The 24,422-nt window shown below is 33.9% G+C and overlaps 2 protein-coding genes across 2 annotated transcripts; one reads left to right on the top strand and one right to left on the bottom strand.

The window, feature by feature from the left end:
• Positions 1 to 227: 227 nt before the first annotated feature.
• Positions 228 to 24,271, bottom strand: LOC126741241 (splicing factor 3A subunit 1). Its single transcript, XM_050447617.1, has 15 exons — positions 24,058 to 24,271; positions 23,771 to 23,935; positions 23,546 to 23,714; positions 23,334 to 23,493; positions 23,122 to 23,275; positions 22,851 to 23,050; positions 21,681 to 21,873; positions 20,900 to 21,054; positions 16,290 to 16,401; positions 16,093 to 16,229; positions 15,918 to 16,031; positions 10,024 to 10,171; positions 5,455 to 5,645; positions 497 to 670; positions 228 to 438 (listed from the first exon to the last, which is right to left on the bottom strand). Exons 1-15 carry the CDS (start codon positions 24,149 to 24,151, stop codon positions 337 to 339), a joined length of 2,268 nt encoding a protein of 755 aa, XP_050303574.1. The 5' UTR covers positions 24,152 to 24,271; the 3' UTR covers positions 228 to 336.
• Positions 17,404 to 20,417, top strand: LOC126741242 (uncharacterized). Its single transcript, XM_050447618.1, has 3 exons — positions 17,404 to 17,922; positions 18,086 to 18,672; positions 18,727 to 20,417. The coding sequence occupies exon 3, from the start codon at positions 18,906 to 18,908 to the stop codon at positions 20,013 to 20,015; it is 1,110 nt and encodes a 369-aa protein (XP_050303575.1). The 5' UTR covers positions 17,404 to 17,922; positions 18,086 to 18,672; positions 18,727 to 18,905; the 3' UTR covers positions 20,016 to 20,417.
• Positions 24,272 to 24,422: the final 151 nt, after the last annotated feature.

Raw genomic sequence — 24,422 nt, 5'->3', positions numbered from 1 at the left:
ACACATAAAGTGTAACCTTCGTTAACGTGAATAAATCGATAATGTGAACAGCCTTTGTTTTTTTGAGTTCACGGTATTGAGTGTCTACTGTACTTTCGTATTTCGTACATATATGATGGTGAAGAGTGTGGTACAACTGTTTATTAACATACCATTCGGTTGGCACAGGTAGAAAATGTTGTTTGTTACATTGCAATCCGATTCCATTAATAAAAAAAACACAAACGTCCGATCGGTATAAGGTTATTTAATATTAACTTTGTAATGTAAACTGAATTTTACACTGCTACAATGTAGTTTCGTATAAAAAAAAACAACTCGGGTAAATTAATAAAACTACTTTTTCCTGCCGCCGCGCTCCTTGATCTGGAGTTGCACCACCGCGCTGGAAGTGATGTTATAGTAGGCCAAGGTGTTTTGGTCCTTAAAGAACATACCCTAAAAGAGAGAGAGACTAAAAAGATTAAACCCCCTTCCTCTAAGTGGCGTCACTTACGTCAAAGAACAACTTCTGTTTGGCGGGCGGCATGCTGATTTCCTCCTGGATCTTCGCCTTTAAGTTCCCGACGCTCTCGGATAGTGGGAGGGTGAACATCAGCATCTGACCGGTCAGTTTCCATTCGGATTTCTCGGGCATCATCGGGATTTGCACCTTAAGACTTACGGGGTTCTGTAAGTCAAAAAAAAAGTCTTTAAAACTGTATCTAGTCCTAAAGGGATAAAAATGACAAGCTAAACTTAAAAACACCCTCGGAATAGTGAAAATTAAGTAATTTTTTATGTGGCAGAATGACCACAGTTTCGTAAAATGCCTGGATGAGAGAAAATACGTTGGAAAGCCTGAAAAGAGCGGAAAATTGGTTCAAAACAGTAAATTCCTGGAAGAGAGTAAAAATGTCTTTAAAAGCCTCGAATAAAAAGGAAAATTGATGTCAAATTCCTGGGAGATATAAAATGAACTAAAATGTCTAGAAGACATAAAGTATCGCAAGAGCCTAGAAAAGACGGAAATTTATTTCCAGTTCGTAATAGATACTAAATGTCTGGAATAAAATTAAAAAAAAAAATTTAAATGTCTAATCCTTGCAAGATATTAAAATGACGTCAAGGCTTTGGAACAAAGTAAAAAAAGCTTAAAAATCTACAATAAAAGCCTGAAATAGGGCACACAGGTATTTCCAATCCGTAAAAAAAAGACAAACTTTAGGTAAATTGCCTGGAAGAAGTAGAACAAAAAATACAAAACAAAAGTTTGGAAAAGGCGGAGAATTATTGCCAATTTGTGGTAGACATTAAGTGCCTGGAAGAGCGAAAATTTGCCTTTTAAAAAGCCTGGAATTAGCCCTTACGCTACCCGATGTCACAATTATGACTTCCTTATTTACTAGTGTTACAAGGATCAATAAATGTTTAATCTGGGTGGAGAACCGTGCGACATGATTGTGAATAGTGCATTTTATAGGTGTGTACGCGCAAATCGTTTATTTTGCCGGCAGTGCATTCTTGTCATAACCTGAAAAGTTTCAGATGATTTTCAACAATGGCTCGTGCAGATAAGTTATTATTTATTTATAGAATTTAGGAGAAAAAAGAAGTGCTTAATATTAAATAGGTATAATAAACTTCAATTAAGTGTATTGTTTTTAGAGATTGAAAATATCTTTAAAATTGTTGATTCCAAGAATGATTTTGTTATGTATATCACAATTGTGAGCCACGGGAGTTAACGTGGTTTGGTTTTAATTAAGTTGGATACAATTAATTCTTTGTTACAGAAAGAAGTAAGGAAATTATTGATTTGGACCATCCAAGGGATGACGAGGAGGCATTGTTCCAACTTCTAGACAAGGTTTGGTCGGATTTAGAGTCCGAGGATGAAGAAGATGAGTTTGTAATTCACGAAAAGATCCCAATTGTAGCACCAAATGAAGCTGATAGCTCTTCAGATTCAGAAGATGATTTACCCCTCATACATTTCCAGACTCTCCACTGGAAGCATGGAAATTTTAGAAGCAAGGATTTTCCTGTAAAAGAGGACTATACTCCATCCATCGTAAAAACTCCAAACGAATATTTTGCTAAATATTTGGATGACGATTTTTTTGAGTCAGCCGCAAATTTTACTTCCCAGTATTTCTTGCAACAAAATGCAAAAGAAAACAACTTTACCTCTCAAGAAGTAAAGAAATTTTTCGGAATGAATGCTTTGATGGGATGTATTCATCTTCCAAAGATACATATGTATTGGAATGGAAAATATAAGTTCCCATTAATTGATGGGGTCATCACCCGACAAAGGTTTTACATGATACGTGTAAATTTACATGTCGTTGACAATCTTAGCATATCAGAAGAGGTACAAAAAAAGAATAGATTGTGGAGAATACAGCCGGTAATTGATTTGGTTCGCAATAGATGTAAAGCCATTGAAAGAAAAGACAGCTTTTTCTACTGACGAACAAATGATTCCTTTTTTGGGAAGATGTCCAGTTCGACAATTTGTTAAAAATAAACCAAGACCAGTGGGACTGAAGAATCTCGTTCTTACGACATCCGACGGACTGGTATTGGATTTTAAAATCTACCAGGGCAATACTACCCCACTAAAAGATAGGGATTTAAGCTTGGGACCCTCAATAATATTGCGTCTAGCAGAAACATTACCTCAAAATAGTTACCTGTATTTTGACAGATACTTTTCAACGATTGCTTTGATGAACAAATTGAAGAGTTTGAATATAGATGCAACGGCTACAATTATGTCCAACAGAGTGAAAGGGTTTGATTTTAAAAAAGACAGTTTAATGAATAGGGGAGAGTCAGAAGAAGTCGTTAGAACTGATAATAAACTTTGCATTACAAAGTGGAAAGATAATAAATCTGTTTTAATGATATCCACAGCTTTTGGAAGACAGCCGAAAACTGAGGTGCAAAGATGGAATAAAACAGAAAAAAAATAAACGTTCAGGCATAGCATGCCCAGCTATTGTTAAATCATACAACGAAAACATGGGTGGTGTACATGTTTGCGACCAAATGATGGAATACTATCGATCTTTCTTTCGAACCCGGAAATGGACTCTTAAAGCTATCCTACATTTGTTCGACTTAGCAATAGTAAACAGCTGGATGGAGTATCGAAGGGATTGTTATAGTCAAAACCTTCGCAGCAAAGATATTATGGATCTTTTGGAATTTAGACTTAATCTTGGGGAATATCTGATTGTCGGTACTAAGAAGCGGGTATTGGAGGAAACAGAATACCAAGAAAATATAGAGGAAGAGACTAGCGTTGAAGGAAATGAAATAAAAAAGAGAAGAATGCCTTCCAGTTTGCCCTGTGCAGACAAACGCTTTCATAGTTTTGAACACTGGCCAAAGAATGAATAAATAAAGAACCCAGTTAAATGTAGGTTAGAAGGGTGCAAAAGTCGGTCCAGAATGCGTTGCCTAAAATGTAATGTTTTTCTTTGTTTAACCAAATATAAAAACTGTTTTATTTCATTCCATACAAAGTAATAAATTTTGTTTCACAATTGTGCTTTTCTAATGTTGGCTCCCTAGACACACAATTGTGTACTCCCTAAATCCCTCCCTTAACCCTTTCGAATATTTTTTAAAATAATTTTCCGTACCTTTTGACGCAACTTTATCGGCGTAAAATAAATATAAACCCCAAACTTATTTTTTTTTTTACCTCGGTACTGTAAGGGTTAAAAGGATCTCATTCCTGGAAGGTATAAAAAATAACGTCAAAAGTCTGGAAGACAGAAAATTACCAACAAATACTCTCAATCCTTGGAAAATCAAAATTTACATCAGATATCTGGGATATATAAAAAAATACTCCAAAAGCCTCGAGACTCTAATAATTTTTAAAGTTTTTAATTTGTTGAAGTTAGATATAGCATATGTTACATAAAGTTGTGTTTCTCAAAATTTTAGCGTAGAATCGGAAAATGCACAAAAAGTATACCATTCTATTACTGTTGTGATGCCTCCTGTATATGCAAAGTTATCTTCCTAATGTACATCTGAAAAAGATCTACAATTTCTATTTGGGGCACTTATAGTACACAGTATATTGGGAAACAGGAATTTCAAAATGTTGCTTTCACAGGTGAATTCTCTATTAAGTATTGATACCAAAATTAAGCTTTTTCCCTACTAGAAAAGTGTATACTGTTATATATTCTGGCAAATTTTTCGCTTATTCAAACATTTCAGACATTTTCTCATTAGCAAATTTTGTATATATGATTAATTGTCTTATGTCGAATAATTTGGTTTTCTTAATTAATAGATAAATCAGTTGTAAGCAATTTATTTTTTTTTCAAATATTATTTTGAGTAGCCATTTTTGTATGATGTTTAGTGGTTTAATATTAGAACCTGTAACCCCTTGATTAGGATAATTAGATTTAGACGTTATGGTTATCCACAATAACGGTTTTTATTTTTTTATGCGAAAATCGTGCATCGGACCAAACTTAAAGCAACCAAAAACAACTCAGATTGACAATCCTTAAGACAGCAGCAAAAATTATTCTTCTAAAAATTGTACAACCACAATGATTCATGACTACAAAAAATGTTTGCATCAGAAGTATTTAAATACCATACTTATCAACTGAGAAATCAAATTAACAATGAAAAGGAACTTCAGCACGCTATAAACTTTAAATAATTGTTTATCAAGCTTCATCTGTGGAGCACAAAGACAATTTGATAACAACACGTCCACTAGATCCGCCAAACTTCAAGTTTTCCAATAAAGTATAAAATATGGAGAGGAAAATATAGGTGTACTATACTATAGAATCTCTCTATTTATTTATCAAAAGAAGTTACTACTGAAGTACAGACTTTAAAGCTAGAAGCCTAGACTATACCTAGAGTAAGCAAACACCACGAACTAAAGAAACAAGGGTCATAGACACGATATTTTTAAGAACACCAAAGAAAGAGACCAGAAAGGTGAAAAGACCACAGATATGCTCTAAACAAAATAAAGAATTAAAAAATATTTTTTATTTCAAGTGAAAGAGCCTTTTCTTTAAAAAAAAAATTCAGTTCAAAGCCCTTATGAACGCCAATTGCGGAATATAAAAATTTAATTTGTGTATAGGAAAAACGCTATGGATGCTTAGAAAATGCATATCCCTTTTCAGAAAAATATCTATATAAGTTTTTTTCTTTTAACTTTACCACCATTTAGTGTAAAATCTAAGACGTTTATGTTCATAGGATCTTTTTTGCTTGATTTCGTCCAAGAAACACGCCCCTGAATTTTGTAGCAATATTAAAAAAACAACCTGCAAATATTGTACGAAAAATTGTAAAATCGATTTGACATCGTTGTCCGAGAAATGACAAATGCCTCGTCTATGGTTTGCAGCAAGGCTTATTGTAAGCATTCGATGTTTTATTATTAAGTAAATTACGAAGACTCACGGGGTTTCGCGTCAAAAAGACCTCCTCGGGCACCAGCGAGTCCTCGTTACGCATCTTCTTATTGGCCGGCTCGTCGTCGCCCATAACGTCCAGGGCGTGTTTCATCGGTACGGCCATGGGCGGCGGCGGGCCGCCCATCGGCGGCGGCGGCATCGGGGTCACGAAGCTCGGCATACCTGGATGCGCGGACACTGAAACATTTATATGTATACAGTAAACGGCAAAAATATGGAACGAATTCAATAAAAAAATAGATGAGTTAAGTGTGTTCGAAAAAACGCTACATCGATTAATATTTTTGATTGCGCATTTTTTTTTCAACAAAAATTTTGTATACAGGGTGTCTCATGTAGCCGTGGTCTTACAATACTAACTTTCTTATTTTAAATGGAACACTTTGTAAGTAAATTACATTTTTGGATTCTGGATTCAAAATTATCAACATTGTGATGTATCACATGCCATACTTTAATTAAACTGTTGCTAAGATAGGCAGTTTTCAAAAAAAATTCAATGTACGTACAACTATAAATGAACGAATTAAATATTTTAATTATTTTATTAAGTGTCCAAAATGTTCTCCATTCACTTCTTGGCAAAATGCTAGTCTATTTCAAAACTCGTCCAAAACATTGCTAAGAGTATTTTCATTATTTTAACTAATTTCAGATCTAATTTTAGATCATCTAAATTGCGCGGTTTCTCTTTATAAACTTTTGATTTTAAATACCCCCCAAAAGAAAAAAATCCAGGGGTGTAAGATGTGGGGATCTTACATTCCGTAGGACCCTCCTACAGATCCACTGTCCGTGAAATACCGCATTCAAATATTCGGGTACCTGACGAGTAAAATGGGGTGGGGTACCATCCTGTTGAAACCAGATAGATCTGTATGGCATATTAACCTGATTTGGATTTGGAAAAGAAATTGCGAGATTTGGAATTAAGTCATTTTAAAGAAATTCTAAATATCGGTATCCGGTAAGAATTTGATCCAAAAAAAGAGTCCAATAATTTTATTATTTAAAAACCTTGCCCACATGTTAAATTTTTGTGGATGCTGTGTATGATTTTCTCTCATCCAATGGGGATTATTCGTGCTTCAATACCTAAAATTTTGCTTAGTTACCATACCATTTAAACAAAACGTGGCTTCATCACTAAATAGTATCTGCCGATGGAACAATGGATTTAAGTTACACATTTCCATCAAATTTTCAGAAAATTCTAGTCTGCCCTCAGGATCAGTATCAGATCAGATGCAGTAATCTAAGTTTGTATACTTTTCTTTCTTCAATACACGCAAAGTTGTTCGTTGGCTAACAACATTATTTGAGCCTACTTTAGAAGACGAAATATGGGGGAAAAATATATCTTTCACTTTTAATAAAATATTCAATTTTGTATTTTCATTAATTTTTGGACCTAACTAATTACTATCCCTGTTTCTTTAAATTTTCTATCAATTTTACTGACTGTACTTCATGTAACGGGCCTTTCCGGACATTTTGCCTTAAACAAATTACAAACTTCTTCTTGAGTAATTTGTTTATCTCCGTATCCAATAAAAAGTCAAAATTTCAATTCATTGAGTTTGATTTAAAAGAACCATATTTACTTTAAGTACGTACTGACACAAATCATATATGACAATTTACTTACCATGACAATATACCTTAAGCAATGCTTGTTTGTTTATTAGATACTTAAACAATTTTGAGTGCATTTGTTCCATATTTTTTGACATGTATCATATTTTGTATGGAAAAAGGAATTAAAAAGTAAGAATAAAAAAGTGAAATCCGCTTTTTTACTATTTTCAGTAGAATAAGTTTTAGAGGCTTTTAAATTCATAAAAACTGCAAAAAAAAGAAAGTTGGTATTGGTCACGACTACACTTTGAAAAAAATGCGCAACAAAAAATAGTAATCCACGTATGCGAGCGTTTTTTCGAACACACCCTTATTCGTTTTTTATTGAATTCGTTCCATTTTGTTGCCGTTTACTGTATACAGGGTGATTCATTAATATTGCACTAAAATGAAATGCCGGTTTTTTTGGGTTAAATTATGACGAAAAGTTCCTATAAACATATGTCCGAAAGTGCTTCGTTTCCGAGATACAGGGTGTTCAAATTTTCTTAAAAAATCGATTTTTTATTAATATCTAAGAAATGCCTTTGCTGTTTGCAATGTCATTCACACCATTTCTGGATATCTTAATGATGTATCTTTTTGACATATGACAGTTGACTTGTTATTCCAGGGACGTGCCCACGGGGTAAGCGGGTTAGGTTTTTTGTACAAAAAATAGCACCTAGTAGATTTTTTGAACCTCCTGTACATTTTTTGGATGACGCAACTAAAGATGGAATTGTTTCAACTCTTGGGTGTTTTTCGAATCTCCCTCCGTTTTCGATAAAAAAATTAGTTTAATGCAAACGTTTGAAAAAACTTGAATAAACATAATAAAATGCCTACTTATCGATTTACAGGGTGAAGAATAGTAAATACGGTAATTTGGAATTTTGACATGACATTAACTGTACTACCTGTTGAAAAATAGTTTTAATTAAACTTAGGTACATTAATTAAATTCTTAGAATAAACATTAGTAAATTGATGAAGGTAATGAAAAGCTATGGACTAAGAAACGTACGCTATAAGAGTTGTTCAAAATGAGTTCCTCCAACTGCAATGCATGCGTCTGTCCTGCGACGCATTGACTGGCGAACACGTTCAAAGATCCCTGGCGTGTTTCGAATAATATCGCAATTTGCAATAATACGATTTCTTAATTCTTCAACATTTTCGATGGGGGTGGTATAAAATAATTGCTTGAGGTGGCCCCAGAGGAAAAAGTCTATTGGATTTAGATCGGGAGATCGCGCAGGCCAGGGTTGTATACCTCCACGACCTATCCAACGATTGGGATATACTCTATCTAAATACTGTCGAGCAATTAAGCTGAAATGCGCCGGAGCGCCATCATGCATGAAAAACATTTGGTACCTTAAGTCAAGCGGGACGTTTTCTAATAGTGTTGGCAACTCCTCTTGAAGAAAACGCCGATACACTTCTCCACTTAACCTTTGTTGCAAAAAGAAAGGACCAATTAAGTGGTCTTCAATGATTCCAACCCAAACATTCAGTGAAAATTGGTGTTGATGGCGACTTTCACTTATTCCATGTGGATTTTCATCTGCCCAAATGTGATTATTGTGGAAATTCATTATCGAATTCCTGGAGAAATTAGCTTCGTCCGTGAAAAGTATTTTTGATAAAAAAGGAGGATTTTCTACAATGTTTTGTTGTAACCATCGACAGAAAGCCACTCTATGAGGATAGTCGTCTGGCAAAAGTGCTTGTACCCGCTGGATGTGATACGGGTACAAAAGCTGATTTTTCAGTATTCTAAACACTGTTGGCTGACTAATGTTTAAAGTGGCAGCAATCTGTCTTGTACTCGTTGAAGGATTATCCTCGATTTCGTGGAGCACTGCTTCTTCAGCTTCTGCGGTTGCAACTGTGCGGGGTCGTCCATTGTCGACTGTAAGTTTTTTAAAACTTCCACTTTCTCTGAGACGTTGATGGAGGCGAGTAAACATTTGACTATGAGGAAGTACTCGGTTAGGGTATTTGTCCGCGTAAATACGCCTCGCTGCTTGTGAATTACCATTAGCAAGACCATACACAAAGTGCATATCGCACATTTCACTATAAGTGTACTCCATTTTAGACAAAAATGAGGAAATTGTCTACTTGACAGGAAAAAAACAACACCTTATCACTGAGCCACACCTAGTAATGTTAAATGAACTGGTATTTTATTTATTGCATTTTCAAAGCAACGAAAAGAATGCGACAAAAACTAAAACGATAATAGTATTTACTAAATTTTGTTTAATACGTATTTACAATTTCAACATTCCGCAGTATTTTTTAGATCAGCAGTTGTTAATGCTGTACTTGATATTCGACACTATGAATAGGTAAGTATTACATTTTAGGAAGAAAATTATTTCTTTGCTTTCGCGTGATTTAAAAGCATTTACTTGTATTTTTAAAGAGGGATGCAAAAAAGCAATTCTTAATTTTTTTATCGAAAACGGAGGGAGATACGAAAAACACCCAAGAGTTGAAACAATTCCATCTTTAGTTGCGTCATCCAAAAAATGTACAGGAGGTTCAAAAAATCTACTAGGTGCTATTTTTTGTACAAAAAACCTAACCCGCTTACCCCGTGGGCACGTCCCTGGAATAACAAATCAACTGTCATATGTCAAAAAGATACATCATTAAGATATCCAGAAATGGTGTGAATGACATTGCAAACAGCAAAGGCATTTCTTAGATATTAATAAAAAATCGATTTTTTAAGAAAATTTGAACACCCTGTATCTCGGAAACGAAGCACTTTCGGACATATGTTTATCGAACTTTTCGTCATAATTTAACCCAAAAAAACCGGCATTTCATTTTCGTGCAATATTAATGAATCACCCTGTATATCTTTTTGAATAGTTATTGGAGTGTTTTTTTGGGGGAGGAGGGAGCGAGGGTTCCTTACTCATTAACGGCGGTCGCATCGGTGGCATGGGGGGCGCCGGCATCATCATAATAGGTGGCTGCGGCGGCGCCAAGATCGGCGCCTGTACCGGCAAACTCACCGGTTGGGGCGGTGGGGCCGTTTGGGTCAGCACTTGAGGTTTCGGCGGCTAAAAAAGTATCGTTATTAACTTTTACAATTAAAATTGCATCTAAACAGTAAAAACAAAAGGGGTTTTGTGGTATTTGGATTCTACTAGTCCATTGATACCTCCCCTAAAATCGCCACTGCTTCGTAAAAATAATAATAAACCTCTAAAGTAGCATATATGAGCATAAAATTATATTCCACTTTAAGTAACATATAATTTTGTGGTAGTAGAGGGTTTTGGATAAGGAGAAAAAAATTTTAATACAATGGTTATTTTTCTGTACACCCTAGAGAGCGTTGTCAACGACACCCCGAGGTGATAAAACGGGTACAACTCTTTTGTGCCTCAGTGTATATGAGTTTTTCATGAAAATCACAGCTTATCAATTATTATTACTCTAAAAAGTTATACCTTTGTCGAGTCGCTCGAATCTTTAATTTTAAATACGGCCGCCATAAAAAAAAAATATTTTATTTACCATTTATTATTTACTTTTCTAGGTAAATGCAGTTTTTCATTTATTGAGGGGTAAATTATTCAAAAATACATACAAGAACTAATCGAAACTAACTCGAATAAAAAATCGTCACATCCTGTTTTATCGAAGCCGTGACTTTTGGATACACGTAAATTTTGCAATTTTTATATAGCGCAGACTTTGTCGATAATGCTACAATAGGACGTTTTTTCTAAGCTAATTTTCCAAATAGAAGGCAACCTTCAAAAATTCGAAATTTTCCAAAAGCTGTACCACAGACTTGGTTAAAGTGATCTCGAATATTCCTTCACAAATTTCTCAAATATTCCATAAACTGCATTCTTACCTTTTCACTCCTGTTCAAAATTTGCTACTTCCCGACCTATAGAAGAGACATAAATTCGCTCGTTTCTGTCACAACCAGCAAAAGTCGACGAAGCGGCTTTTCCAAGTAAACTAATTGGGATATTGAAAATCCTCATTTGAAGATAGAACGTCACCTCCAGCATGAATTCAAAATAAATGTTTGGTGTGTTATTATTGGTAATTACTTTCCGGGACTATTGAAATTAACGGGGACTACCTTCAGCATTTGTTCTAAGATAACAAAAATTTAATTTTCATTACTGTTGATATTACCATTATTAAAAAAAAAAATTTAAAAAAAAAATCCTTTATTGCCATCCAAATCCTTAATAAAAAGACAAAGCAACGTCAACAAATTTTGACTCGAATTAAAATCTTATGACCTAAGTTAAAAAGATCTAAAATAATTTTTTGCAAAATAAATAAAATTATAAAGTAATACGTTAAAATCAACAAATACCCCGTATAAACACAAAAACTTAAAAATCTGTAATTCATAAAGATACATTTTTATTTATTGAATTTTAAAGGGTAGAACCTTTTTTCAATAAGAAATCGCTTAACACTCTGTTTAAATAAATTACGGCTCTGAATCTGTCGCAGACCCCCGGTAACATGTGGTATGCCTTTACTGCTCGATAAGTTGGGCGTCTTTCAAAGAAAGCTGACCCGTGTGTAGGTATTCCAAGAGCTTCTCTGTTTCTTGTTATGGTCGTCATGTCTCGTAAGTACCCATCCTGATTTGTTGGAAATAAGTGAGGATGCTTCTTAATGAACATCACAAATGAAAAAGTATAGTGATGGGGCATTAAGTACACCGAAACCAATCAAAATACTCCTCACATGATGTTCTTGGAGCGAGTTTAAATATGCACCGAATTATTCGTTTTTGCGCCTTAAAAATATTTTGGGCATCCCTTCCACTACCCCAAAACATAATGCCATAATTCAGCACTGACTGAATGTTTGAAAAGTAAAAAATCTTAATGGTTTCTATTGATAGTTGATCCCTGAGTCTACGAATAAGACCACAGAGGCTGCTCAGATTTGATGTTAAGTAATTTATGTGTTTTTCGTAACTGAGACATCCATCCAAGTGTATACTCAAGAATTTAATACTGCTCAAACATTCTATAGACCTACCATTAAGTTTTACATAGAGTGATGTGTCTTTTTTGAATTTAGAAAATGTAAGCAGGCCAGTTTTTTCAGTATTTAATTTAAGTTTTTTTTCTTCACACCATTCTTTCATTTGTTCAGCTGCTTGAGAGCATTTTATTGAGATCACGTTCTGGGTGAAACCGCTTTCCAGCACCGATGAGTCATCAGCGAACTGACTAACTAGATCAGCTAATATATTTGCATTTAAGTTATTAAGATACAAAAGGAATCACACAGGGCCCAAAATAGAACCCTGGGGTACTCCCTGTGTTAGCTTTGCTGGAAGAGAGTATGTCATTTTCCCCCCATCTGTGACACCAACAATTTGCTCTCTGTTATTTAAATAGGATTTTAAAAGTTGTAAACCCTGACCTCTAATGCCATATTTTTCTAATGTAAGGAAAAGAATTTCATGATCAATAGTGTCAAAGGCCCTTGAAATATCGAAATACAGGCCAGCTACCTGTTCGTTTTTATCAATTTGATTTGCAATAAATTCTATTGTTTTAAAGATTGCTAATTCTGTAGATTTTGATTTCCTATAACCATGCTGACTCGCAGAAAAAACTCTTTTTTGTTCTAAGAACTCAACAAGCCTACCGTAGACCGATCTCTCAAAGATCTTCGACACCAACGAAAATAGTGATTCCGGTCTGTAAATTTTTATTTCTTGAGGGCTACCCTTTTTAAGTACTGGTACTATTTTTGCCTTTTTAAGTTGGTCAGGGAATATGTCTGTTTCAAAACAACAGTTTATTATTACATTTAATGGCTTTTTGATAAGGCTAGCAACTTTTTTTAGTAAGAAAACAGGTTCTTCGTCCAGTCCTGATGAATATTTATTGGGTAAATGCATAATAATATTGAAGATTTTTTGTTCACTTGTAGGAAACAGGTATAAAGTGTCCGGACATAGCACATCATCCACTATCTGCCCACGAAACTTGTTGCCGGGATCAGGGTTTATTATATTAATTATTGGATTCAACACATATTTAACAATTAAATTAAGATATCGTGTCTTTCCAAAACACGTGACCATGCTGAAAACATTATTCCCTACTATTCATTAACTGAAGAAAATAAAAAATTAAAGCATTCAAAATTCTCAAGTATCTCAGAAACGGTTGCTCTGAGCAACTCGACAACGATATACCTTTTTTAAGCAATATTGATGGAAAATCCGTATGCACACTAAGGCACAAAAAATTCACACATTAATTAACATTGAATTCAAATTTCTCGACACCAACAACCCTCTATTAGACTTTGTCTAGCTAAGGAAAGGTACAGCACGTGTTGTTCGGCTCGGTTGCGCAGTAAATTTGTTTACGCCGCTGCCAAAGCAACGGTATCGATCGCCCCGCCCCGATTTGCCTATAAACAGTGCCGTTGCGTTAATTCTTATATTTGTGTTCTGTGCCTTTAAATTAAATTAAATTAAAAAAAGGCGCGCTACTGTCGCTCATCGCGCGTTATTAGGGGACAAAACTTGGCGCAGCTTTGAAACAGATGGTGTACCGTGTACCTCTCCTTAGCTAGACAAACTCTACCAAAATTTTGTGCCGATGTTTCTTTTTGTATGATTTCTTAACAAATAAAATTAAAACTTAACTGAACTACTAAACTAAATCCTGAATCACGGGTATTATCAATTTTCGGAATAGACAAATTTGGTCAAATCTTAATATTTTCAACCAAAGAATATGCTATGGCTCTATGTCCACTTAGTTATGGGAAAACCTGTATAGAGTAGAAAAAGAATAACGTGCAATACAAGAAAGTGATTTAACACATTTATCGAGAAGTAGGTATTAGATAATTACATTGTGACAAAAAAAAATATTTTAAAACCTAGTCCAGTTCAGTATGCAAAGCCAATATTCCGAGTATTCGAGGTGTTAATGGTATTAAGAAGTTTATGCACACAATTTGAGAAATGTAGTTTATTCTAGTTTTCCAAATTTCTACAATTATGTGAGCCACACGGTCAGGCTTTCTAATTCCATACGTAAATCGACAGCATGCGTTCTGTACCTTTCGTATTTTCCGTTTATCGAGAGCTGTAAGACATATAATACAAGGTGTCCCGTATCGTTATGTTTAAATTATGGGAGTGTAAAGCAGTGGCGGCTCGTGACAGTTCAGGGAGGTAGGGCCAAACCTTGATCTAATTTGGAAATGGATTTGCTTTTAAAAAACTAATGTTATTCATTGTTTTTAATATTTAATAAAAATAAAAAACACCAACAAAGCCGAAAACGCCAGCCAAATAAAATAAAAGATCTCTACGGAACCGCGAACGCCCGATGAATAATCAAAACAAACAATATCACGCACGTTTTGCTAGAAAAGATTCTATTGGTTTGGAGCCTGGCCCAAAATTATTTAATTTGCCGTAGCTTTACCACATTGTTTCAAGGACATTTGCTGTGATTATTCGATGTAACATGCATCGATACGGGGCCTGGCGCGACAACTACGTCTTCGATTCATTCGATTCGCATTAGCGAAATTTGCGGAATCTTGCACTGGCTGCGTTCCAGTATTTTAATTTTATAATTGGTATTAAATATTAATATACAGATATTTTTTTGGACTGAAGTAAAATTTAAAAAATAAATTATTTTTTTTATTTTCAACGTTTATTAGGTAGAGCCATGGCACTGTGGCTCTACCCCAAAAGCCGCCACTGGTGTAAAGTACGCTTCTTTTCAAGTTAAAAAAATGCAATCCTTACAATTTGTCTATAAGAAATTGTTCACATTAAACCTTAGGACATTAAAAGACTAAAAGTAGCATGCCATGGAACTATGGGAAGTTTGTTTGCTTTTAACATATCTGATGCAATGAGCTTATGTAGAAATGAAAAAAAAAACACTTTATAATATCATAAAAATTTGTCACTTATTTTGACAGACACAAAACAACACCACTGTTCCCCTTTCATAAAATATCAAGTATTTTTTTAAATAAACTGTGATAAGGTACTATTTAATGAGTTTCGTATTTTCTTGGGTATCGTCGTCACTAGTAACGTCACTTTTTTAGTGAAATTAAATTTAGAAAATACTATCTCAGACGCTCAATTATTAAAAAGAAGAAGAAAATAGACTTATTCACGTATTTAGAAGAAATATGAACTTCAATAAATCTTAAATACAATAATTTATCTGAGGTATAATAAATTTTTTTTATATACCCAAGAGCTGATGTTTTCTGGAAGTTGAAAAGAATGAAAAATCTATTTACTTAATAAAAATACCTAATTTGTACCAATATTTCGGTAGCTAAAACTACTACCGGGGATCAAGGTTAATAAAATAAAATTAAAAATATAAAAAAATACTAATAATCTTTTTTAACCTCTTGTTTGCTTTATTTTACTCTGGTTCTTCAAAATTAATTTAAATATACTTTTCTTTAATATTTTGTGAAGATATTGTTACACCTTTACAAATTATTTTACACTAAGAGAAAAGAAAAAAAAACTATACTTCGTAAGGATAAAGTTGTATGAAGTTTAGGCCTCGCTACGTTATGCTACTTTACGTGTAACATTAGTAGAGAAAAAAGTAAGAACTAAAAATCTATTCGCTATTAAAACTACCATAAACCCAAAAAGAGACGTCGTTATTCAAATTAATATAATTATTAAACAATGACGAAGAAAAAAGGGCATATAAATGCACCAATTAAACCCTCTAATTATGTTTGTGGGTGCAAAATTTCATATGGAAATTAATATGAAAAACTTACTTGTGGGGCCATCGCTTTATTGATGACCGGAGGGGGCGGAGGCTTCATTTTGGGGCCGCCCAAATTCTTCGGGCCGATTTTTTCCTTTTCCTCGTCCGGTAACAGTCCTTTAACCTAAAAACACCCCCACGAAAATTACATAAAACTAATTTAAAGTCAATAAGGCCAAAAGTACCTTGTGAATTTGATGGATCTGCTCTTCTAAAGTAATGTTGGCCCTGGCCGCCCTGGTGGCCGCCTCCACGCTCGAAGTGTGCCCGTCCCAAGTCACTTTCTCGTCCTTTCTGCTTTCCTCCTCACCGATTTTCTTACCTAAAAAAAGGTAAGTCGGTCAAGGATGTAATTAGACCCTCCATCTTCCATAAAACTTACCGATAGCGGTTTCTTCATCACCCACACCGAAAATATCGGTACGACGTTCTGCCAAGAGTTTAAGACTCGCTTCGATTGCAGTACCTTGAGCATAAACCGTGTCTTGGTTCATCTGTAATGAATTATTGTTATTTTTTCACTCTATATTATTTTCTATAAAACTTTAATAATGTTTAAAAAAACTGTCATCAGAGCCTACATCTTTTAATTGAAACATTAGTACATCCGATAGCAGAAAAATAAATACAAATTATACAATATTTAATCGTTAAATATACTTAGTAAATCGTATTAAATATTGAGGGTCAGCATGACTTATTTATTTTTCAGTAAAAGTTTCAGCTTTTTACCAATTTTCTTATAGTTTTGTAATGACACAATGGAGTTCCTCACTAACGAATTTCATATCGATGGCAGTCTCTCTCTTGGTAGTAATTTTTCTTCAAAATTGTTTTTTATATTATATAGCTGTATACTCAAAATGCATGTTATTTTATAAGGCTATTGGCGTGGTGTATCAGACTTGAATGAATAGATAATCTTCACTGCTTTGTTTTGGCAATCTGTGAATTTTATTTAGTATATTCATTGTAACATTTCCCCAACACATTATAAGATATCTCAAATGAGGTTCAATGAAACTGTTATACAATACATTTTTTTTGTCTTGTTGGATAACATGTGAGAACATCTTTTTAGTGCCGCAAGCATAGCAGATATTTTATTACTTATTTTTCCAATTCATTTTAAACAAGGTATTTATGTCGAGCATTTTGTTGAAATAAGCATTACCTAGATTGATTCTCTGAAGTAGTTTTTTTGACCTATATCCAACAAAAGCAAATTTATAAGTTAAGGTCACGAAAAATAATTCCCATAATCATCTAGTTTATTTTTTTGTAATGTGTTCTTCTTCAACTGTTCCACTTTTCGATTTAACTTTATTTTCATCATTTTGTGATCAAAAATCATGTTCATCGAGCACTCTATATTTATATTTGCAATAACATAAGATCTAATTTATGTTTTACTTGTTGGTGTTCAACATTTTGACTAGAAAATCATTATATTTTTTTTATAATCATTAACTATAGGCGAATTCAGAAGCAAGTCTATTGATATCACCATGGATCAAACATGGATTTTTCTTGTTTTCCATCACTTTAGAGCATTTAGGTTTTTCTAAAGTTATTGTATCTTTTATCATAAAGTTAGTAGTATTCTTTACATAAATACTAGTTCCCCTTCTCTCGTATCTCTACAATTATGTACAGCGTAATAATTTTTAATGATATAATATTGCGTTTTATTTTGATAGATCCATGCTTCAGTTAATATCAATAGATGAATGTTATGTTGTTATGTAGGGTCAAGTGAGGTAATTGTAAAAACGGGGTAAATGTAAAAGACGTGTTTGTCAAATAGCCGCGGGCTTTAAAATGTAGGTGGTGCTTTTAACCTTGGGCTATAATGTACATGATCAGGTTGCATTTGTATTTCGTGGGATGAGGTTTTAACGCACGTGTTTTTGAAATGTGTCGAAAAAACTAAAAATCGTTTTATAAACGTTGAATGTTTTTGTAAAAATTTTGAGTGTGTATTGATTAATACTTATTCCAAATATTTTTAAAAGGTAAGTTAGCCAGCTTAGTATCTGACTAGCAACAATTGTGTCTTTTTGACAAAAGGGTTTTTGTATATTTTTGATAATTTACAATTACCCCAAAAAAATTTTTGTTATGGGGAAATTGTAAAAATAGATCCAGGGTAATTGTAAATAACTGTTCTTTTCTCAGAAATGCCTCGCAAATATACGAAGAAGGGACCTCAATATAGCAGAGAAGATCTAAGAAGAGCTGTGGAGGATTTTCTCAATAAAAACCAGACATATCAACAAGCTGAAAACTTTTACGGTGTTCCCAAATCCTGTATTTTTCATCGAATTAAAGGACGCAATATCTCTGTAGATAAAATAGGTGCTGGGCGTCCATCAGTGTTGTCAAAAGAAGAAGAAGAAAAGTTGGTACAGTGTATTAAAGCTCGTGCTAGGATGGGTTATCCCTGTGACAAAGAAGAAATTAAGAATATTGTGGCTCAATATGTCGAGATTTCTCAAATTAAAAATCCCTTTAAAGATGGTATACCCGGAGACGATTGGTACTACGGGTTTTTAAAACGAAATCCCTCAATTTCATTTAAAAAACCCGAACTACTAGAAAAGACGCCAGAGACCCTGAAGTTGTTTACGATTTTTATAATGAACTTTCGCAGCTTGTTAAGGATTATAATTTGGAAGAAAAACCATCATTTATTTTTAACACTGATGAAAGTGGATTTGGTACTGATCCACACAAACTAAAGGCATTAGGAGAAAAAGGAAAATGTAAGTTTCCATAATTTTTAACTAACATTGTATTACCTTCCTTTTTGGTTTTAGCTTTAGTACGTGTCACAGGAGGATCAGGCAGAGAATCCATTTCAGTGTTGGCAACAATTTGTGCAGATGGTTCGTATTTGCCCCCCTATATACTATTTAAAGGAGCAGCAGTTCAACCAAGATGGATTTCAGAAAAAGCTTACCCATGGACCCTATACACTACTTCATCCAATGGTAGGATGGAGGAACCCCAGTTTTTTGAATGGTTTTCTACAGCTTTTGTGCAAGAGGTTCAGAATAAAAGAAGGACACGGGGAACACCAAATCAAACAGCTCTTTTAATGTATGATGGGCATAGTTCTCACATAAACTGTCGTATTGTAAATGCGGCACTTGATAACAACATTCAAGTTTACAAATTTCCGAGTCATTTGACTGATAAGATCCAACCATTGGATAAATGTGTCTTCGGTCCAGTGAAAACGGCTTGGACAAAAAAATTAATAACCTTCACGAAAAAACAAATTGGTAAAAGTAACATAAGGTTATCAAAATCCCAATTTGTTGAGTTATTAGGAGAGGTTTGGAGAGATTCTACGAAACATGATAACATCGTTAAAGGTTTTATTTCTACTGGCACATTTCCAGTTGATTCAACAAAATTTCCTGAGGCAGATTTTAATCCTGTTTTGTTAAGAAGGTATAAAGAAAATCAGCTAAAATCTAAAAACTCATCCACACCATGCACTAGCCCTACACAATTTACAGAAAATATTGAAGAGCAAACTCCGAGGCAATCTCCTATTGAAAATCTTAAAATATTAAGTGTAAATAATCAAGCCAATACTACCTTAGAAAACAACACACTTGATATAAATTTGGAAAAAAACGTTTCTAAAATCTCTGGTCCTGAACTTGCTATTCCTTCGATCTCTACCCATAAAACTCTAATTAAAACCCCAAGTAAAATAATATATATTTTCTGTCAAGCACTGAATACCAGCTACGACAAATTAGAGGTTGTTAAAAGAAGAATTAATCCAGTACCAAGATTAAAGTCTGTAAAATACGGTGAAATACTTACTAATGAAAAAGTCGTGGAAAAAATGAAATTTATTGAAGCTCAAAGAAGGGAAAAAGAAGTCAAGAAAAATAAGAATAAAGAAAATAAAGATTTAAAAAAGAAACAAAAAAAGACAGGTAAAAAGAAAAATCCAATTGAAACTGATTCAGACAATGAAGACCTCGATGAAAACAATACAAATAATTATAGCTCAGATGATTCTGATTTTCTGGAATCTTGCATAAAAGAAAATTCGAAAGAAGTAGATTATGAACAGCCAGAATGAAACAAACTTAAACCCAGCATGTTTTTAATGATAGACTTTTTGGGGGGCCCAAGGAAAACAAACCATTATCAATATGTAGTATGCATTGAACAAGTATCTATAGATGAGGGGGAAATCTATGTCAATTGTTTTGGAAGAGAAGATAAACATTCTACTGTTTTTGCTGCTCGAGAAGAACCAACTACAGAGATTGAGTTCAGCTCAATAGTAGCAATTTTACCAGACCCCAAAATTAAGTTGGAAAAAAAAATTGCTGTATATTTTTCCTGGCTATGTTAGTGTATTTGAAAAATAGACCATAATTGGGCAAAAACTGGGTTAACTAGAGTTAAGTTTTTAATTTTTCTTTATGTTTTTTTAAGAAGTGTCTTTGTAGGCATCTTTTCTTTAATAAAAACTACTTTCAAATGTTTAGTATTATTTAATGGTGTATTTGTAAACGTTGCACATGGGGTAATTGTAAATGACAGATCTTGATATAAAACTACCATAATGTTAGTCAAGGAAAAATTATTATCGGCCCATTTGCTTCCAATTACCCTTTGTTTTAAAACATTATCACCCATATTTAGACTAAAATTAATTTACATTTACCCCAAATATCAGGGGAAATTGTAAATAGCACCGGGTAATTGTAAATGAGCCATAATTCCATAAAACTGCCAAAAACTTGATGGAAACCATCTTAGATCAAAAGTAAAGACTCTAAGGAAGGCTATAATATATCCTATGATTTTCAAATTATTTACAAATATATTTAAAAATATTGACATTTATAAAAATTGCATATTTCATTTACATTACCCCACTTGACCCTACCTGTTGTTCCAATATTTTATATATCCAAACAAGTCCCTTGCAATAATCATATTAAACTCTCTTACCTTGTCAGTGACGTGTTTATCTCTCTGTTCCACCCATCTGGGATCCAACAAACCAATACGCATATGCTCTTGCACCTTACTGGCCGGAATTTTCTCGCCTGTAATCGGCGAGACCAGATAGTCATCGCCTGCAGTAGGTCTGGTCACTTTTGGAGCTAAAAAAGCATCAATTAATAATAATAATAATAATTATTTATTTAGTAATCAGTCTACAACTATAGCCAGAACTAAAAAATATTTATATATACATTTATAATTAGTGTTATAAATATAAATAAATTCTCCTACTTTATAAATTTATAGACTAAATTACTTTAATGCACAATTATTGTATCCTGTGGGTGCACCAGTATGCATTAATATTTATGACAGTACACTTGAATCAAGACAATAGAAATAGAAGTCAGACAATATTCCCATCCTACTCTATAAAAAATCCCTGTCAAAGTTTTTACTTAATACCCAGACATTTATAAAATGTTGTTGTTCTTAACATATTTAGGAGCCAATTGTAAATTTTCGGACCAAGATAATAAGTGCGTCTGGGATTGAGAAGCGTTTCTTGTATTTAGTCCATGTCCTAGTGTTTCCTTATAGCATGGTATTTTTATCATAAATCTGACTACTGCTTTAATATGTATTTCATCTTTAAATAGCAACTCAGTTGAAATTCTTTTACTTTTAAATAACACAATTTTAATGATGTATTTGTAGTTTTCTTAGTACCGTCACCCCCCTTATTAAGTCACAAATGTACAAGAATGTTTAAAAAAATCGTTACCTTGCTTAGGATCGTACTTTTTAACGACCACCTTGTCAGGTACCGGGGGCAAGGGTGGTTGTATGGCCGGTTGATGTGACGTTTCCGGACCTTCGTCCTCCGAACTTTCCTCGTCCATATCTTGCACCTGATTATTGTCGCGTCCCGGTTTTCTGGAATGCGTTCTATCCTCCATTTGAGACAAACCTGAGTCCTAGAGGAGATAAATGATTCATGTGTTAAAAGTTGCAGGTCGTTTTTCCAAAGGTTTTAAGACCAAAACGAATAAAATCCGATCATTAAAAAGGGAGAATTTCCACTTTATATAAATAAAGGGGTTCAACTGCAAGACTTTTATAAATGTATGGATAAGGCAAGTTCTACTGATCCAAATTAAATCATTCATGTGTTAAAAGTTGCAGAACATCCTTCTAAATGAATAAAATCTGATTATTAGCAAGCAGATATTTCCTACTTCATATAAAAGTAAGATTCAACTAGAGGATTTCTACAAATTTATATGTAAACCAAGATCTACTGATCCAATTTGAATCAGTCATATCTTAAAAGTCGCATAACATTCTTTCAAAGGTTGTAAGACCAAAATTAATAAAATCAGATGATTAGAAAGGGAGCATTTTAACTTTATATAAAACAGGGGTTCAACTGGAGGGACTTCTGCAAATTTATAAATAAAATGAGTTCTACTGATCCAATTTGAATCATTCATATGTTAAAAGTTGCAGAACATTCGTCCAAAGGTTTCAAGACCAAAATTAATAAATTCCCATCATTAAAAAGGAAGAAACTAAACTTTATATAAAAATGAGGCTAAACTAGAAGACTTTTACAAGTTTATCAATAAAACAATTTCTACTGACCCAAGTTGAATCATTCACGTCTTAAAAGTTGCAAAATATTCTTCCAAAAGTTTTAAGACCAAAATTAATAAAATCTGATCATTAGAAAGGGAGAATTTTAAGTTTATATAAAAAAAAGATTGAACTGGAGGACCTTTACAAATTTATAGATAAAGCAAGTTCTACTGACCCAAATTGAATCAATTCATATCTGAAAAGTTGCACAATATTCCTCTAAAGGTTTCAACACCAAAACAAATAAAATCAAATCTACTTCATACAAAAGTGAGACTAAAGGATTTTAGAAAATTACTATTATTCATCCACTTACTCTTTCTTCCACATTGTCCTCATCGTCACTTTCGAGCTGCATCTCAATATCCTCGCCCTCCTCTAAACGTTCTTGCAATAACATTCTGGCTCCTACCTCCTCCGGAGTAGTCGGAGGAGGGAAATTTCCAATTTCAAAGGCCTGATAATCAACGGTTTCTACTACTACAAAGTCATGCCAATCGATTTGGGCATAAGCAACTAAAATGAGCCAAAAAAAGCTTTAGATTTACAATAGTTTTTAAAGAACACACAATAGCCAATAAACTTACTTCTTTCCCTTTCAAGTATTTCCTCCTGTCTGGCCTTCTGAGCCTCCATATACTTCAAATACTCAGTTCTATACTTTACGAGATCCAAAACAGCTTGAGAGCTTTTCACTTCATCTCTCAGCTTTTGCTGCAAGGTTTTTGGAGGAATCAACACCTAAAAGTAAAGCCACTTACTTACACACACATCCTATATCTATCTGATTAAAGGGTACCTTAGTATACTGTTCCAATAATTTGGTAAAATACTGAAACAATGAGTGCTGCGGCCGCAAAAAATCAAACTGAAAATTCCTCTGTTCCCGATTCATCAACTGGGTTAAGAAAGTTCTGCCGTTTCTCGCGACAAACTGTGCAGTTAACTTGACAATATCCCTATAAATTAATTGATAAAAGTGTTAAATAAAATTGCAAAATAAAACCATACAAGTCCAAAGCTGAAATAGATGGAGGGTCGGCGATAAATTCAAAGTCCGCAGGGGGATCTTTGGGGACGAACTGCTGCTCGATTTGCTTAAGGATTTCATGTTGTTTCTGTTGCTGGCTAGCGGAGACTGTTAGCTTCGAAATGCCTTGGGATAAGCTCGGCTCTTGTGCTAAAAACGTTTGCAATATGAAACAATTTTTTGGCGCTACAAGTGTATTAATTTACCTTTTCCTTCTTTGAACTCATTAACCTTATGCTGATAGTAAGCGTGATACGGGTCGCCGGAATTCAGGAAATTAAACTTGGGATTACCCAGTTCGTTTTGTCTGATTCGGGCCTCGAATTCCGGTCCATTTCTCGCCACAAAACTGGCAGTCTTGTCCACGATGTCTTTTCAAGCTGTTAAGGGAAATATTTTTTTGGGGTTAAAATGGCCTGGGGATCTCTGTAACGTAATCACTGATTAATTAGACATAAATTGTAACGAGTAATTTCTTTGGTAAAAAGGATACTTCTAACTTCAGGTGGAGGGTAAATAATACCCACCACTGGATTGGAGGGCGCCGGCTCTTCATTTGCGGAAGCGGCTACCTCTAGGGGAGGCATTTTGTCTTGAGGAATTACTTTTCTTTTGTTGATAATAACTGATTCAAATAAAATGCTATTTTTTTATTTGGTAAAATTGAACATTCTCAAACTTTTTCAAAATAAAATATGGCGACAGTGACAGTCAACTTTGACATTGACAGTTTTGACAGCTAGATTCTCTGAAGTGTCGCCAGGGGGATGTCCGTTTCACGATATTTTATTTAATGGTATTTATTGTGGGTACTTATAAATAATTATAATAATTGTTTATAGATTTGAAAATTGCAAT

Source organism: Anthonomus grandis, chromosome 10, assembly GCF_022605725.1.
Source record: "Anthonomus grandis grandis chromosome 10, icAntGran1.3, whole genome shotgun sequence".
Taxonomy (NCBI): domain Eukaryota; kingdom Metazoa; phylum Arthropoda; class Insecta; order Coleoptera; family Curculionidae; genus Anthonomus; species Anthonomus grandis.
Note: the sequence above shows the minus strand (reverse complement) of the source record. Positions and strands in the feature narration are given on the sequence as shown.